This window comes from Mauremys mutica, chromosome 2 (assembly GCF_020497125.1).
Source record: "Mauremys mutica isolate MM-2020 ecotype Southern chromosome 2, ASM2049712v1, whole genome shotgun sequence".
In the NCBI taxonomy this organism is placed as follows: Eukaryota; Metazoa; Chordata; order Testudines; family Geoemydidae; genus Mauremys; species Mauremys mutica.
The window spans coordinates 150,071,919-150,089,178 of record NC_059073.1 but is presented as its reverse complement, the minus strand read 5'-3'; the positions used below and the strand labels follow the sequence as shown (position 1 = coordinate 150,089,178).

The window sequence follows — 17,260 nt, the reverse complement described above, 5'->3', positions numbered from 1 at the left end:
AAAAGTTGTACATTGCTTGCACTGTGGTAAAATATGAAACGGCATGTTTAGATGATTTGGTGGCATCACTGACAACCAGATTGAGCGAATGCGCATGGCAAGGAATTAAAAAAGCTTGATTGTTTGAATTCAATATTCTTTGCTGTACACCTGCATGTCATCCTCGCATGTTTGAGCCGTTATCGTACCCTTGGCCGCACATATTTTCTAAAGGTATTACACAGTGTTCCAATCTCTGTAGAATTACATCTGTGAGGGCTTTCCCAGTAGTTTCATTCACTGTATAAATTCTAGAAAGTGTTCACAAATTTTCACTTCTGCATTTTCATCAATTTTCAGAAATTGTAAAACTATTGACATTTGCTCGGTTTTGCTCAGATCTTGAGTACAATCAACTATAATTGAGTAATATTTGGCATGTTTCAAATTCGATAAAATTTCATTACGCATTCCATTAGAAATTAATTCTAATATCTCATTTTGTGTATTTTTACCCAAATAATTGGTATGAATCTCTCCATCTTTCACTCTTCGTACATGCTCTGCCATAACATTATCAAATTTTGCCAATAACTCAACCAATTTTAAGAAATTTCCATTGTTATTCTCATATAAAATATCCGAGGATCCACGGAATGCGAGGCACTGTTTGGCTAGGAAATTAATGATTGCCAGTAATCATTCCAACTCTGCTTGCCGACGTAGAATTTCTGAATTTAGTTGATGTCACTGTACTGTATTGATTGTTGTACCAGAACCTAATCTGTTTGACAGCTCAATCCAATTTGTCAATGAGCATAAATGATTTTTTGATGTTTCATGTTCTTTCAAATGCGGATGCAAATTTCGCCAGTCATTAAAACCTGCAGTTGCCAGAAGAATGTCCGAGTTACAGAACAATTTGCAGCAAAAACAAAAAACTACATCTTTGGTCCGTGAATAGACTAACCACGATCTATTAATTTGTTTCCCATTTTTCATTGTTTTTCTTCATACTGAATGGCATAAATCGACGATTCAACTCATTAAATCGATATTCAAATGTAGGATCTAATTTTGAAGGACCTTTTTTCACAATAATCATTCGCATTGCATCAGTAATTATTATCGGTCATGTACTTGGATCCGATCCTATGTCAGTCTCTCCACCTTCCAATAACTGTTCTTCAGTTTTAGATTTGGATAACAGTTCTTCGTTTCTGGACTCTTCAGCTGATGTAGTAAATCTTTGGATGGATTGTGATTGTTCGTCTTTATCAGTTAGCGAAGATAATCTTTGGTCAGATTGTTGTTCATCTTTATCAGTTGATAAAGGTAATCTTTGGTTCGATTGGTCTTCATCAGTTGATGAATAATCACCTTCAATGCATTGCTTAGAGCTTTCTCCTTGATTGTCGACTTTTGTAAAATACTTTTTTGAAGTACGAGATAGTTTTTCTAATTCTTTTTGCCGTTTCTCTCTTTGTTGCCGGTAGGCAGCACTGGAAAGTCGTTTTCATTTTTGTCCCGGCATTTTAGCCCTATAACCACTGGTACTAACGCAAAATGGAAATTAGCGCGAATGGCGCCGATACAGCAGCACAGTACACACATGTAATTGTGATTTGAGTGACCGTGTCACAACGTGACACAATATTTTTCACATCACGCTCCTATTGCACTACTGTACTTGCCATAGGTAAGGCGCTAGTTATTGGGGCGAGAGAGCTCCCCACGAGCTTGGATAGACACTGGACCCAGCCCTGCTGGCATTTACCCAGTGCTGAGGCCGCCCAGCTGGGAGCCTGAGGGGCATGCAATGGAGAGAGCTCTGGGGCTGCAGGAGCCAAGGAAGAAGTGCTGGGCTTGCTGGACAGATGCTGCCCCTCTCTACCAAGTCGCTCGCCCCCTGCAGGGGGGAAGGCAGAAGGAGACTCCAGGCACCGGCACGTGTGGGCCTGGGGAGGGAGGCAGGAGCCACTGGGGCTCCAGCAGGCAGAAGCTCCCCAGGGGACCTGGGGACCCTCCCGCCCGGCCCAACTCTTACCTTACTGTGAATCTGGCCCAAGGTGGATTCATATCCCATGGCTGCCGCTCCCGCGGCTGGGGGTTGGGGCTGCTGCTGGATCCCAGCCCCACTCATCCTCGGTCTTCACCTTGGCCCCAGCACGAGTTTGTCTCAGCCCGGGCTGCCGCTCTGCTCCCCTTTGCCCTCCTCTGGCAGAAGGCGGCGCGGAGGGGAGGAGGAGGAGGCAGAGGCAGAGACAAGCCGAGGAGGAGTGGCCCGCCCGGGTGCCATGTTCTGCCTGTCCTTTGCAGCCGGGGCAGGGCCACGCTACCAGATCCTGCTGGGGGGGTGGCCGCTGACCATGGGATAAGCTGAGGAGGAGCGGCCCGTCCTCTGCAGCCAGGGCAGGGCTGCGCTACCAGCTCCCACCACTCTCCCGTGGTCAGCTGCCACTCCCCCCCACTTGGGCTGGAGCCAGTAGCGCAGCCCTGCCCCGGCTGCAGAGGACGAGCCGCTCCTCCTCAGCTTGCAGCGGCGGGGACAACCCAAGGAGGAGCGGCCCGTCCTCTTCAGCCGGGGTAGGGCCACGTTACCGGCTCCTGCCTGAGTGGGGGGGTGGCCGCTGCCTGCGGGAGAGCAGCAGGGACATGCTCCCCACTTAGCCGGCTCCCTGCCCCGCTGCACCCCAGCAGCAAAACAACAAGCTGTTTACAACCCCCCGCCCCGGGCCGGTCAGGATCCAGCCCAGGACGCTGCCTCAGGTTTGAGCTGGGGCCCCAGCATTATGCCGCCCCACATATTTTGCCGCCCCAAGCACCAGCTTGTTTAGTTGGTGCCTAAAGCCGCCCCTGATTACCCCCCACCCCCATCCTGATTTTTCACACTTGCTGTCTGGTCACCCTAAGCAGAACAGAGCCATCTAACACCATGCTGTATGGAAGTGTGCCACCTGACTCACTTCTTGCAGCTCCCCATCCAAGTATTGGTCAAGCCTGAGCTTCAGTTGCTCATAAAATACATTATTAGATGTGATAGGAATGATAGGAAACAGCCGATCACATGACTCTTGTACTCATCTCTTTTGGAAGTAAAGAACATTTGTATTGTTCATTCAATGTTGTTGGAGTTTTAGTGGGCTAAATCCTGCCCAGTTCCATATTGTATCTGTAATAGTCATGGAAGTTAGCATTGCCTCTGATATTAAGATAGGGATCTGAAAAACATGCAATGTAAGTAAATAGGTGGTCACATTTGGAGACAATTTGAATATTAAAACTGATTTGCCAAATATGCTGCAAATAAAAAACTAAATTTGGTTCATGATTATTCTTGATCATGTGACTCAAGTATTCAAAACGTTTCACAAATTTTCTTTGTTTCTTAAAATCACCTGCCTAGATCACATGGCACTTTCTGTGAAATACTACAATCACATAAACAGCAGCAACTAGGTAAAACATGGGAAAATGAACTAATGTATCTATTAGTACTTTTTGTTAAGTAATAAAGAACACCTTGTGGGGAATAACAAATTAATTAACTTAGTCTCCCCACTGATGTATGGAGGTAAAATAGATGAGTGGGAAGCTCAGTTATATCTTTCATTGTCAGAACAACACTGGTTTTTTAAAAAACCAGAACGTCAGAAATACATCTTATTCATTATCACTATGGTTTTTTTCCAGAACAAAATCTTAAACAGATTTTACTGAATGCTAGAGTATGTACATAAAGGGAGTTTAAGCTAACTAACACTGGACATAACACCAACCATCAGCTAACCTACTCCATCTACTTTTTTCTTACTACAAATATACTGAAGCAACATGTAGAATTTTTTTTCCCACAGTTCTGAATATAAAACAAAATGTGTATACTGGAATTAGTAGATGAATTAAATTTTGCAGCAAACACCAAAAAAATTACTTTTTTAAGTAATGTGTTTAATACTCAGAAAATGAAACTCCTAATAATCTCCAGTTCCTTTGGAATACTTGAAAATATTTTCTGCACACTATGTGAGAAAGTAATAATATTGGTAACAAAAAAGGGGAGAATACACTTAAATTTGCTGTGAAATGGATGTCATAGGGCTAATATATTATGTCATAATATGTATAACTCTTATGCACTATTACTATTTAATTGTATATATTATAAGTATAATATGTATACTGTTGGCTCCTAGAAGCCAACGTGATGTATGCTAGCCATTATCCAAACATACATTACTGTCCTTGACCCCTCCCATCACACACTGGTTGTTTCCTATGTTTTGTTTTTGAAAGAAAAAGCAGAAACTAAAATCATAAAGAAAAAAAGTTACATGTGTACATTCCTTTGTCATGATGTCACCAGCAATTATTATTGAGCTAATTTCAATATTCTACTCACTGCAGTCTTTGCTTATTGATTTTCCAATAAAAATACAAAATCAAGAAGAAGAAGAAGAAGAAGAAGAAAAGATAGCTGTCTGGAAATGCCACCAGTGATTCCCCACACTGTTATATCCTTCACCAGCCTCTTTTCATTGCTGGAGTAATATATAGTAACTGCAGTGGTGCCAAAGATCTTGTACACTCTGCATGGTTCCGATCACTTTTCTCAAGAGAGGGAGATAAACATAAGGGGATCAACAGAGGAGTGAGTAAAATTGTTAGAGGAATGGAAAGATTTCCAAGAGAAGAGCATGTAAAAAGATTGAGAATGTTTAGTTTTGAGAGGAGATGAATAAGAGGGGACATCATAAAGGTATAAAAACATCATGAATGGTATAGACAGACTATTTCAGTACATAAACCAGCTGATCAGTATTAGGAAGAAACTTCCCTTGTGGGCAGTTTATTCCCAAATAGTTCACTGCAGGGTTCCTTAAATCTTCCTGGTACTGACCACTGTACTGGAGTAAATGGACCACTTATCTAAATCTGGTCTGCAGATTCCTGTGTATCTGTGTTCTACTCAGAGTACAGAAATCCTAACACACCATGCATAGCAAACAGTACATTAGTGTGGCATGCGTTGCATGACTATCTGGAAACAAAAGAGTAAGGCTTGGAGAGCTGTAAAAAACACAATACTGAAAGAAGAAAGATTAATCTCGATACAATTTAAAACACACGGGAGAAGGTCAAAGAAGGAACTAAAGTAAGAAATAATTGGAAGAGATGAGAGATTAATAAGAAAGATGTTTGAGTGAATGAATCACTGAGAAATGATGACAGAAAAAAAAAAAGCAAAGATATCATGCTACTAAGGAATCAAAGGCAGTAAGAATGTCCTATAAATACATCCAGAAAAGAAGAATAATGGCAGAAAATAAAATTGCTACAACTTGAAAAGATGAGGACTGTGAATTTTTAAATAAATCTATTTGAACTTAGCTTATAATAAAAAGGCTAATGATAACAAGGACATCGGAGAATTCTAATCAGGGAAACTGTTGGTTATGATACTTGCAGATGCCATGAGCAAAGGATAAACAAATAGATGGTAAAACTATATTTGATAAAACAAAAAAGATATACATGTCTCGATCTGGATGAAATGCACTACAGAGTATAACAAACACTGGGTATTTTCTACTAATTCTTTATAATCTGCAATAAATTAAGGCAGTCAGAAGAGAGAACCAACAACTAAAAAAAAACCCATACTTTATGAAGTTTAATGATGAAAAATCCATGAATTAGCCACTTAGATGGATATGTTTTTCAGGTATAATATTTGCACATAGGATAAGGGAGTCTGTATAGATCTGTTAAAGAAGAGTCTAATAACTGACAAACAGTTTTGGTTTATTGAGCACTGATCATGAAAACCAAATTTAAAAGTCTCCATCATAGTTAGTAATTCAACAGCTACTCAAGACTCTGTGCAGGTAAGGCCATGAGGGCTCCTAAACCCTGCTCTGAGGACCATGCTGGAGGAAGCAGCCTGTCCTCTCTCAATGGAAAGAAAAAGTGGCAAGACAGCACTCAATATCTGGAACAGATTTGGCTGTATTTGTCCTAACCCAATGATTTCTCTGCTGAATGCGGCCCTCCTTCACAGAGGAAAGAGGTGGTAGAGATCCTTTCCAGCCTGTGGGCAGGTGAAAGGCTGTTTAGGCTGCCCCACCTCCAGGATGTCACAGGACAACTGTAATTCCATGCTTCCCTTGGCATGCACACCATGTAACTCGCTGTAGGTTTGTTTGTCTCTCTCACTATATGGTGGGGGATACAGGGTAGTTGGAGACTGGAGGATAAAGGGGAAGTTGGAAGAGTGCAGCAAGGATGATTTGGAAGAGGAGGAAAACAATCAAGACTCCTACTCTGCATAGTCTCGTACTTATACATTATGGTTCTTTGGTGTTTGTCTATGCCTTTGTCTGTCTTGTGAATTTATAGTGCAAGCTCTTTGGGGTTTTTCAGTAGGTTTGGAAAATATCGAGCATATGTTAGATGCTGTCACAATAGCTCACATATTAATATATTGAATTCTCTTATTTAATATATTAGATTTCAAGAAGCCAGTCAACATAATGTCACATATTAAACATATAAAGAAATTAAATATCTCACTACATAAAATACCATATTCTAGCATGAGGTTGAACATTTTTTGATAAACAGTGGTCACTTATCAGTGGGGAAGACCATTCAGTGAGGTCTAAATTTGACTATATGTCATTTGTAATTACGGTAACAAAAAAGGAGGAACTAATATAAAAGAAGATAGAATTAAACTAGCAATGACCCAGAGAGATTAAGTTGTGTGTATCATAACCATAATCAGTACCAGTGAATTTACAGTTATAAAACCAATCAGAAAAATAAATAAAATGGGCTAGCCATCTGGAAATAAAGGCATCCAAGAAATTAACTATTTTCAGATAAGTCTGTATTCCTCCTCCGCACTCTCTTCAACAGTACTGTGATGCGTATATGTCAATCTGGTACCACTGATGCCACTTTTGAGGGCATTTTTTATTCTCAGGTTAATGTGCTGTGGAACACATAATACAGTAATAGGGAAATTGTTGGGTTTCCAACAGCCCTAATGGATAGCTGCCTAGTAGGAACTAGACAGTGGGCTGCAGAGTCATTTCACTTTAATCAAGTATATTTTTCTGTATTGTTTTGTTTGGTTTCTATAAAAGCCAAACAAAAAAGTAGGTTACCAGTTCAGATATTAAATATTTTATGTTTTTGTTTGATTCACCCACAGAAAATGTTTGAAAGATAAACTGTCATTTGCATAAAAATGTAAGTGTGACATTGCTGTTTCTAAACCTGATAAATACGAATTCAAAGTACAACTGAGCTCCACAGTATGGACTTCTTTTTGAAAAAAAAATTAAATTTGATTACCAATTATTTATAGCATGTTGCTTTCTTCTGGGAAGATAACACTGAAACCAATTAAGAACACATCTTTCAGACCTATATGCTTAGGCATCTAAAGCAACAAAACAAAAACAGATCCACGGATGCAAAAGCTTAAGAGTAAAATTAATAGAGCTCTTGTAGAATGCCATTTCTGTAAAAGTAAAGAAAAGTAATTTGGTAATTTACATGCTGGCGCAATTGTAAAGTATTATTGTGCAGGTCTAAAGACTGATTTACTGACAGACATTCTTTTCCTTCATTTTGTTTCATAAACTGTACTAGAAACACTCTTTCTCAAGCAGCATGCTCTCTCGAGCATTTTTAAAGAATGGCCTAAAACTGAGTGCCATAGCAAAACCAAATAGCTTAAAGTATTCACAGAAAGCATACCTGTCCAGCTCTTGCATTTTCACATACAAAAGTATCATAGAATACAGCAAACTGTGGGGCGTTGTCATTAACATCCAAAATTCGAACATAAACAGAAACACGAGTGGTATCTTTGGGATTGTCTGCCAAAAGAAAAGAAATGAAAACAGAAACAAGTGATTCTTGCTCTCATTTAAAGAAAAAAAAAAGGTTTGTTTTCTTTAAAATTCTTCCAGAGCTCAGCATTCAAGGTCAGATCTTCAGCTGGTGTAATTTGGCATAGCTCCCTGGACTCATACTAGGTGAAGATCGGGCCACATCAGTGTTCAGAACAGATTTTGCTTAGTGCCAGAAACAAATTCATTTACTGGTATCTAGTGGGCAATTACGCTGTTTACATGAAGATAAACACTACTTCTGTTAATGAAATAAGCAAATGTAATATATAAAAATTATCTCTATTAGGATAATCAAATGACAATTGTTGTTTTTGTTGGGCTCAAGAGTATTGTTCTGCTGGAAGTTTGTTTTTTAAAAGCAAAATGTAATGGATGTTATCAAATTTGTTTTACACTGAGGAGCTGTCGCTGACTGGTGACAAACATATTCTAAAAGGATATTCTCGGGATCTGATTTTCCTTTCACTTCCCCTTTTATAAATCAGTAGACACTTCACTAAAGAAAAAAATATTACATCAGTGTAAAACTGGTGTAAGTCAGAACAGAATCACAGGCTACATGTTTAAATTACTATAAGAAAAAAATATAAATTTATAAAAATTGTTTTTTAAATCAACTAAATAAAGAGCTTATATTCCCACCAACTTCTGTGGGAGTAGGATAGGATGCAAATTTGCAGCACTAAACTGAATAGGGTTTCATTTGTTTTTAATTTTTGAGGTACTTACTCTTTAGTGTAAGGCAAGTCATGCATACATCATCCATTTCTGAGAACTCCTCTACTGAACTATATTAAACATTTATATGTTTTTGCTTTGTTTCTGGAATAGGATAGGAAACAATGAAGATGGATCCTGAATTATTGTTTTGTGTGGGTGTATGACATGCTGTGGTATCTTGGGAACAATCTGTGAAGAATTCAGGTTATGTTTCCACTGTATCTCAGTATCAGTGTTTGTAGCTATGTCTACTTGACATAGTAAATTTCTTGAAAATGGCAAACAGAACAAAAATCTGAACGTCATGAAAAACAATGTCCTAAATATTCCAATACTGCCTTTTCTCTTCAAAGAATCTCAGTAAGACATTATAAAGGGATGGTGACTGTAGAGTCTGGCAGGTATGAATTTCAAGCAATTATTATGCTGATTGATTGCCCTTAAAAGACCTGAACTTTTCCAAAAATATTAGCATACCTTTTTAGCGAGACCTAATTACTACAACTAAGTTGAGAAGTTAAATTCTCTCAAAATATCCTCACAAAGAAATGAGTTTAATGGTTCAGTTTAAGCACAGAAGGGTCTTGAATTCCCACAGTATGAAAATACTGTGGAATAACACATTTAGCACAGTGGCCAGCAGTCTGCAGAATGGTGGCACCAACCATGCTTATCATCAGAAACTATTGCTTTTACCAGTGATATAGTGCTTACCCTGAAACAGAGAATTTAATAATGAATGCTCCCCAGGAGTTGACTTTTGTGTCAGTGGGACTGGAATTAGGTGCAGTTATGTAGTCATCTTAATGCTACCCTGGCTTCTTGTAAAGGTCTGAGATGAATGAAAAGATGTATAGAGCACCAGCAGTTGGACTTAATGCTATTTATTTTTAAGAAATTTATTCTGAGTGCCAGAAGTATTTAAATCATTTTTTAAACGAAGTAAAACTAAAAAGATTTGGCTTACTGATCTCGGCTGCTATAACACTAAGATTGTGCCACTGTGATATCTCGCGGTCAAGTGGTTTGGAAGTGTAGATGGATCCATTTCCAGAGTGTATATTAAATATTCTGTCAAGATCAGTATGACGATCCAAAGAAAATCTAAACATGATAAAGGAAGAAAAAAATTGTCATGTAAGTGATTGAAAATGAAAAGAAGCAACTCTACCTTACAATACATCGTATAACATTCAGATTCTTTACACATTCTATCAGAAATGATAGATGAGATAATTTAGATGAAATAAATGCTTAGTTTCTGCAAGTTTAAGCTTTTTAAAATGCTGTGCAGTTCATCTGTTAGTTACGTTGACTATCCCTGAAACTAAAAACAAAAATACTTAAAATCATTCTTAAAATATTAACCTAATACACAGAAAAATACAAATCCTAAGAATGATCTCAATATAGATTGATCCATTATATTTACTCTTGCAACTTATCCTGTAAATTTCATAGGCTTCTGTGAATGTTTTCTTTTTAACTAAATGATGTTGTATTAAAATATGAATAATTATGGGGAGTGAGGGGAGAACATTGTTTAAATCAGTAATTAAACACTTTTTTTAGAGGAAAATTCTCTTTCAGTTTGAAAAAAAAAATGTCAGACTGATGACTAATTTCTGAGCTTTTTGAAATAACTGTTTCAAGCTTTCAGCTCCTAGTTTAATGTAGATTTATTTAAATAAAATCAAGTTTTAAAAAATCAAAATAAAAAATGTTAAAAGTATGTTAACTGGCAGGATTTTCAGTTTTAATGAAGCTACTGATATTAAGGAACCTTTGTACAGTACTGCAAAGGCTTTGCCTTGCAAATACTCATATGGGCAAACTTTCCACTGACTTGTAGAGAAAGTCATATTGTTACATGGTGGCAAACTGAAATCAATAATCAGATTGCTCTCTGATTCTTCACATTTAGGACCCAAACCTGCATTTCTCATGCACCCAAAGTTGCCCCTAAAGTCAGTGATGGGTTGGAGGTAAATGAAGGATCAGGGCCTTTCAAGGGGTGTATCATGGGATTTCCAAAAGCACTGAAGGTTTGTGTAACTCTGCACTTATTGGGAGCATAGTTAGGCCAACACTGAGTTCTTCTGAAAACCCTTTCCAGTACCTCTAATAGTATGCAGGTATGATCTTGTTTGGAGAATCATCCAAGAGTTTGGGTGCTTTTGTGAATGTACATGAATGATCTAGAACCTTCACAAAAATCTGTCTTTGTATTTCCAGTACTTACTGATTTCACCCAGGCTGGAAATAGTGTACCATGGGAATAGCCTTTCTCATGGTATTTTGATGCTTCCAGTCCCAATTAAACCAGGAAGTGCAGAGGTATGCAAAAATGACAGAAATAAAATAAACTGATATGAACATTTTGAAACCACACAAAAGATTTGCTTCAAAGTTGGGGTAAAAGGTTTGGTTAGTTCTGAACCAGGTGGCCAAATTACAAGTTATAATTAAGGAAAATTCCCTAGTGCCTGGCAAGTTTTGGTGACATTATATTTCATCAATACGTCTGTATTTCCTAGCAGTGATTCTGTAGCCACCAATTGTATCTTTTTTTAATGTGGAGAAAAGTCAAGTTCGATAGTACAGGTTTTCAACAGGCAAGTGATGCAGCTGTTTGAGTTAATTCTCACATCACAGTTCCACAACCCAGATAAATAAGATTCAATCCTATTATATTTATAAGCCCAAAATATTCGGTTATGTATATGTTATGCTACCATACACCTTCTACATCATCCTAGTGTTCTTAAAAGCCTACAGATGCTACTGTTGATCTTCTAAATCACAGACGACAATAGCCCTATTGTTACTCAAGTCTGTTAAAAAAAAAAAAGTGCCACAGGAAGCAGCAGGTCACACAGTTTATCTGTAGTTGTAGCCTATTTTCACTTTAAAAATCGGATTTCTATGACAGGGAAGACCTGAGCTACAGAATTCAGATACAGTGCTGAGTTTTGAATCCTACCTAAAATTTGGGGTATTTGGATCTTGGCTTTGGTTTGGACTATTTGGGTATGCCTATACAGCCTGCAGCAGCTAGCCTCCCAGCTCAGCTCCACAAACGCAGGCTCACAGGGCATGCACTACTGTGCTAAACATTGCTGTGTAGACATTGTGACTCACGCTGGAGCTCAGGCTCAGAAACCTAGGGAGAGGGTTGGGCTTTAGAGCCTGAGCTACAGCCCAAGCTTCTGTTTCTAAGTGCTATCTAGACAGCTAGTTTTAGAGTGATGATGTGACAGCATCTTCAATCTATTATGCTATATCAATAACTGAGTATGACGGGGGCAAATAGCTTATTCTGTTGAAGTGGTTCCACTCATCAAGCTGTGTCAGAGAAAACACAAGTGAAACCACCAACTTTGTTCCTTTTAAGATCACAGATTCTAAAACCTGACTACTTAGATCAGGGTTTCTCAAACAGAGGTCGCCACTGTAGGGAAAGCCCCTAGCGGGCTGGGCTGGTTTATTTACCTGCTCCGAGTGCAGGTCCAGCCGATTGCGGCTCCCACTGGCCGCAGATCACTGCTCTGGGCCAATGGGAACTGCTGGAAGCGGCGTGGACCGAGGGAGGTATTGGCTGCCACTTCCGGCAGCTCCCATTGTCCCGGAGCACTGATCCGCGGCCAGTGGGGTCCACGGACCTGTGGACGGGGAAGGTAAACAAACTGGCCCGGCCCACCAAGGGCTTTCCCTACACAAGCGGTGATCCATTTGAGAAACCCTGACTTAGATTTTCAGTTGTCACATGAAGTTAGAATGGATAAAGGAGCAATATTTAAATCCATTACCAATACTGGGTGCTTTAGAGGTTCAAAATTTTCATCTGCTATCTTACTCTTCCACCCAGAGTAGTCATCATAAGTGAGGCTGAAATTCAAGGTTTTTTTTACAAGCCCAGTTTTACCATCCTTCAAAATCTACAAACAAAGGAATACTGGCCTCATAGACAGTAAATGATGCTTTGTGTCTACTGTATTTGAAGTAAATCAGACAAGACGTACACATATTTTGACATATTTGTCAAATGCGACCAAAGTCCAAATAGTCTTTTAAGGCTTAGTGCTCAGAGATTGGTTTGGGTTTCCTGCATGGACTCCAGGTAGGCTTCCTGATTTTTTTCCCCCCATCCAGTATGTGGGAGCATGTTATATTTTCTTGTTTGAAGTGTTCCATTCTGGAATATGTAAGGTGCAGGAGATACTGCCTCAGTTTTTTGAGGTCTGCATAGCTGTTCAGCATATTTGGAGTAATATGTAGTGGTCAGAGAAACACTACATCCACCATGATCTCTCTACCACAGAGAGAATTGGTATGCAGTCCCTGAAATCCAACCACCATAGTGCAGACAAAGAAAGCACAATCCTAGTCTTTGATTCTGATGGCTTCATCAATGAGGCCAACAGAAAGCTCTTGACACCACCTACTAAAAGGAACTCAAAGACCACCCCACACCAGTTCACACAGGAATTTAAAGATACCATCAAATCCTTCCCCAAACAGTCGAAGAAAAAGCTCTACAGCCTCATCCCCCAGGGACCTTCTACATGCATCCCAAGATACACAAACAAGGGAACCCAGATAGACCCATCATAATCTGGCCACAGTATTCTCACTGAAGGAATATCAGGACTCTTGAAATCATCCTCAAAGCATTCACAATACAAAGGGCCAACTTCTGCCAAGACATTACTGACTTTTTCCAGAAACTCTGCAATATTAACAACCTCCTCCAGAATGCTATCCTTGCCCTCATGGATGTCACCTCACTATACACCAACATTCCTCACCATGAGGGCATTGCTGCCTGCCTGAAATTCCTACAAGACAATGTACAACACTTGTACATCACCCACACCAACTTCCTGTTTAACAACAAACACTATGTTCAAACCATGGAAACAGTCATCGGTACTAGGATGGCTCTCCAATACAGCAACCTCTTCATGGGCCACTTCAAGAAAGAATTTGTCAAAAATCCATCACAAAACCAAAAATATACAAATGCATCTCCAATATATTGTTGGTTTGGTTATACATGACACATCAATGATATTTTCATCTTCTGGACAGACAACATATACTTCCGCATGAATTTCAACAGCCACTCCCATCCATCAAACTCTCTGTAGAATACACCCACATCAACATCAACTTCCTGGACATCATGATCAGCTTCAATATTGACACCCTACAAACAATTATATACAAGAAACCCACAGGTCACTACATTTACGTACTCACCAAGAAATCTTATTTACAGCCAGGTACTTGGATACCACAGAATTAGCTCTGCAGAGAAAGTCTGGGATATACATCTGAACACATTTACCTAAGAGGTAAATGACATAATGGAAAGTGACACCCAAATACACAAGAGAACCTGTGACAATACAAACAAAAAATCCACTGACTGCACATCCCTAGTTGTCACGTGCTGTCCCATGTTGGAATCCATATGGGGTATCATTAAACAATCACATCCCATACTCGATGGGGACCACATCCTAAAGTAAATTTTCCCCAGATCCCCTGTTATGGTCTTCATCACCACCTGCGGTGAAAACTTTTCACACAAGATCGCTCCATGTATGACCTCTGAGTTCTCATCCTCAAAGGAAACCTGCATAATACCTTCAAAAGACTATCCTGGGAATGTAAATTCCTAACCTTGTTGGACATTAAAAAATACAGACTTAACAGAGACACTGGTTTTATGGTTCATTACAACAGTTTGTAACACACCCACAACCTGCTAACCCTTACTTGTCCACTTCATTTTAAGTGGTCTCCTACAACATAAGAACCCCATAGGTGTATCAATCTGTCCTGACTTGTAATTAGTCAGACAAGCTCGTTACCTTCTCAAGACCTGAGGAACAGCTCTGTGACACTTGAAAGCTTGTCTCTTCCACCAACAAAAGTTGCTCCAATAAAAGATATTTAAAAGATATTACTTCATCTACTTTGTCTCTCTTCTAAAATTTATACTTGTTGGGAGGGGAGGCGGAAACAAATGAAAAGGAGAGTGGTAAAACTTAGTGGACTCAGCTCAGTGAAGGAAGGAAGACCTGCTCCTATGGACCTTAGGAGGATTATAGAAGAAAGGGGAGTAGCCTAGAGTGGCATTTCATCCCACCATTGGGTTCCCTGAGCTTGACATGAGAAAATATTAGGAGATTCAACAGCCCCCACCTTCCCATGGACCATAGGCTTATCAGGGGTCTCCCAAAACCCACAGGCTTAGGCACAGGAGGGCCTGGAAAGCTTACCTAGGCTCATCTAGGACTTGAAAGTGGTGGTGGAGGATTGGGGTGCTGCCAACAAGCCTCCTGGAGATGTATTGGTGAGCAATAATGAGGACCCTAAGGGTAACAGTAGGAGGCAAGGGTAGATCAACTTGCATAAGCCCACAACAAGGGAAGTTCTACAGTTTTGAGACTCAGAAGGGCTGATGAACTGCCTAAGGGGTTACCAGGGAGCTTATGCATGCACCCAGATAAAGATCAGCTCCTGTGTATCTCCCACTGTCTGCAGGTGAGGGGTTCTCCCTTGTGGACATTAGTAGTTGTACGGAAGAAGGGTTCTTCTCCTTCAGACCTCAGAAATTCCTCCCTGCTCTCTTCTCCCCAGTCCTAGGGTGGAAAAGTTACCTCAACATTCATCAACTGCAATTTGAAAGGGAAACCATTTTCTCCACACATATTCTTGTTTGTTTTTGTATTTGTTTTTTTTTAAATCACGAGGTATATAGCGAGACCATGACATTACCTGATAGGGCTTGAAGCAGAATCAGGATCCCGTGCCATCACAGTTCCTATGATTGTCCCCACCTCAATATCTTCATGCACCTCAAAAAGGTAAGAGGATCTGCTGAAGACAGGAGGTTCATCCACATCTTCCACGGAGATTTTTACAATTGTAGTATCTTTAAAAGGCCCAAGATAATAAAATCGTGGATCCACATGGGTATTCTCAGCCTCTACTTTCAGTGTATAAAGCCTTCTGGTCTCATAGTCCAGTGGCTATGGGGGAGGAAAAAAAGGAAATAAACTTTATTAAATTACACTGTATGCATTGGATACATAGGGGAAGTCAAGACATAATGGGCCAAATCATCAGCTGATGTAAAATGGTGTAACTCCACTGTGATTAATAGGTGCTAATGGCACTCAGAACCTCACAGGAAAATTCAGAGAGTTTTTTTCCACAGAATAGGGACCCAGTTCCTTAAGTAACCAAAACATCCATTGACTTCAGTAGGAATCACCACTTATTATTACTGGTACTTGTATTACAATAGCACCTGCAGCTAGGTAGAACTGCTTAATGTAAATCTGAGAAAATTCCAAAAGTGAAATGTATTAATTGCTATTCTCAATTCTTTTTCTGTGCAAACTTTCACCTACAAACTTAGCAACTGTTTGATGAATTTTGCTGATGTTTCACAAATACAGAATCAAATCTGACAAGCATTCCACACCTAGACCTTTCTATTGAAGCAAATGGGAGTTGTGCTTGTGGAACAATTGCAGCATCAGGGCCATAATGCCAAATTTCTTCAGGAAACATTTGCAGGAAGATGAACATAGATGAATATGATATGCTGGAAAAGAGTAAGTGGCTTTTGTAAAGAGGAATCATGTCACATCAATCTATTAGAGTTCTAGTTTCTATTAGAAACAAATGGGGTCCCTCACCAAAGGCTTTTAAGCAAAGTAAGCAGTCTTGGCATAAGAAGGAATGTTATCTCATGGATTAGTAACTGGTTAAAAGATGGGAAACAAAGGGTAAGAATAAATAGTCAGTCTTCTCAGTGGAGAGAGGTAAATAGCACAGTCCGGGATCTGCACTAGGACCAGAGCAGTTCCACATATTGATAAATGATCTGGAAAAAGGTGTATGCAGTGAGGTGGCAAAGTTTGCAGACAATACAAAATTACTACAGATAGCTAAGTCCAAAACTGACTGTGAAGAGTTGCACAGGGTTATCACAAAACTGGGTGACTGCGCAAGAAAATGGCAGATTAAATTCAAGATTGATAATTCACAGGGCTGCCCAGAGGATTCAGGGGGCCTGGGGCAAAGCAATTTTGGGGGCCCCTTCCATAAAGAAAAGTTACAATATTATAGAATACTATATTCTTGTGGGGGCCTCTGCGGGGCCCGGGGCCTCGGGAAAATTGCACCCCCCCAGGCAGCCCTGTAAATGCAAAGTAATGCACTCTGGATGCATAATCCCAGCTATACATACAAAATGATGAGGTCTAAATTAGCTGTTACCACTCAAGAACGAGATCTTGGAGTCATTGTGGATAGTTCATCTGTTCATGTGCAGCAGCAGACAAAAAAGCCAACAGAACGGTCTAAGTCATGAATGGCATGGAGCAAATGAATATAGGAGTGATATTTATCCCTTCGCATAACACAAGAACGAGACATCACCCAATTAAATTAATAGCAGGCATTTTAAAACAAACATATGGAAGAAATTCTTCACACAGCACACAGTTAATCTGTGGAACTCATTGCCAGGGGAAGTTGTGAAGGCCAAAAGGATAATTGGGTTAAAAAAAGAAGTAGGTAAGTTCACAGAGGATAGGTCAATCGGTGGC

At 39.7% G+C, this 17,260-nt stretch overlaps 1 protein-coding gene across 2 annotated transcripts in view; it reads right to left on the bottom strand.

The window, feature by feature from the left end:
- The window catches only part of LOC123365255 (cadherin-10), a 148,385-nt gene that overhangs the window by 17,127 nt on the left and 113,998 nt on the right, over positions 1-17,260 (bottom strand). For both annotated transcript variants that reach the window (XM_045007970.1, XM_045007971.1), the window contains exons 7-9: positions 15,417-15,670; positions 9,595-9,731; positions 7,750-7,871 (exon numbers count right to left, since the gene is read on the bottom strand). In XM_045007970.1, coding sequence (XP_044863905.1) covers positions 7,750-7,871; positions 9,595-9,731; positions 15,417-15,670 — 513 coding nt within the window. The remainder of the gene's footprint in view (positions 1-7,749; positions 7,872-9,594; positions 9,732-15,416; positions 15,671-17,260) is intronic.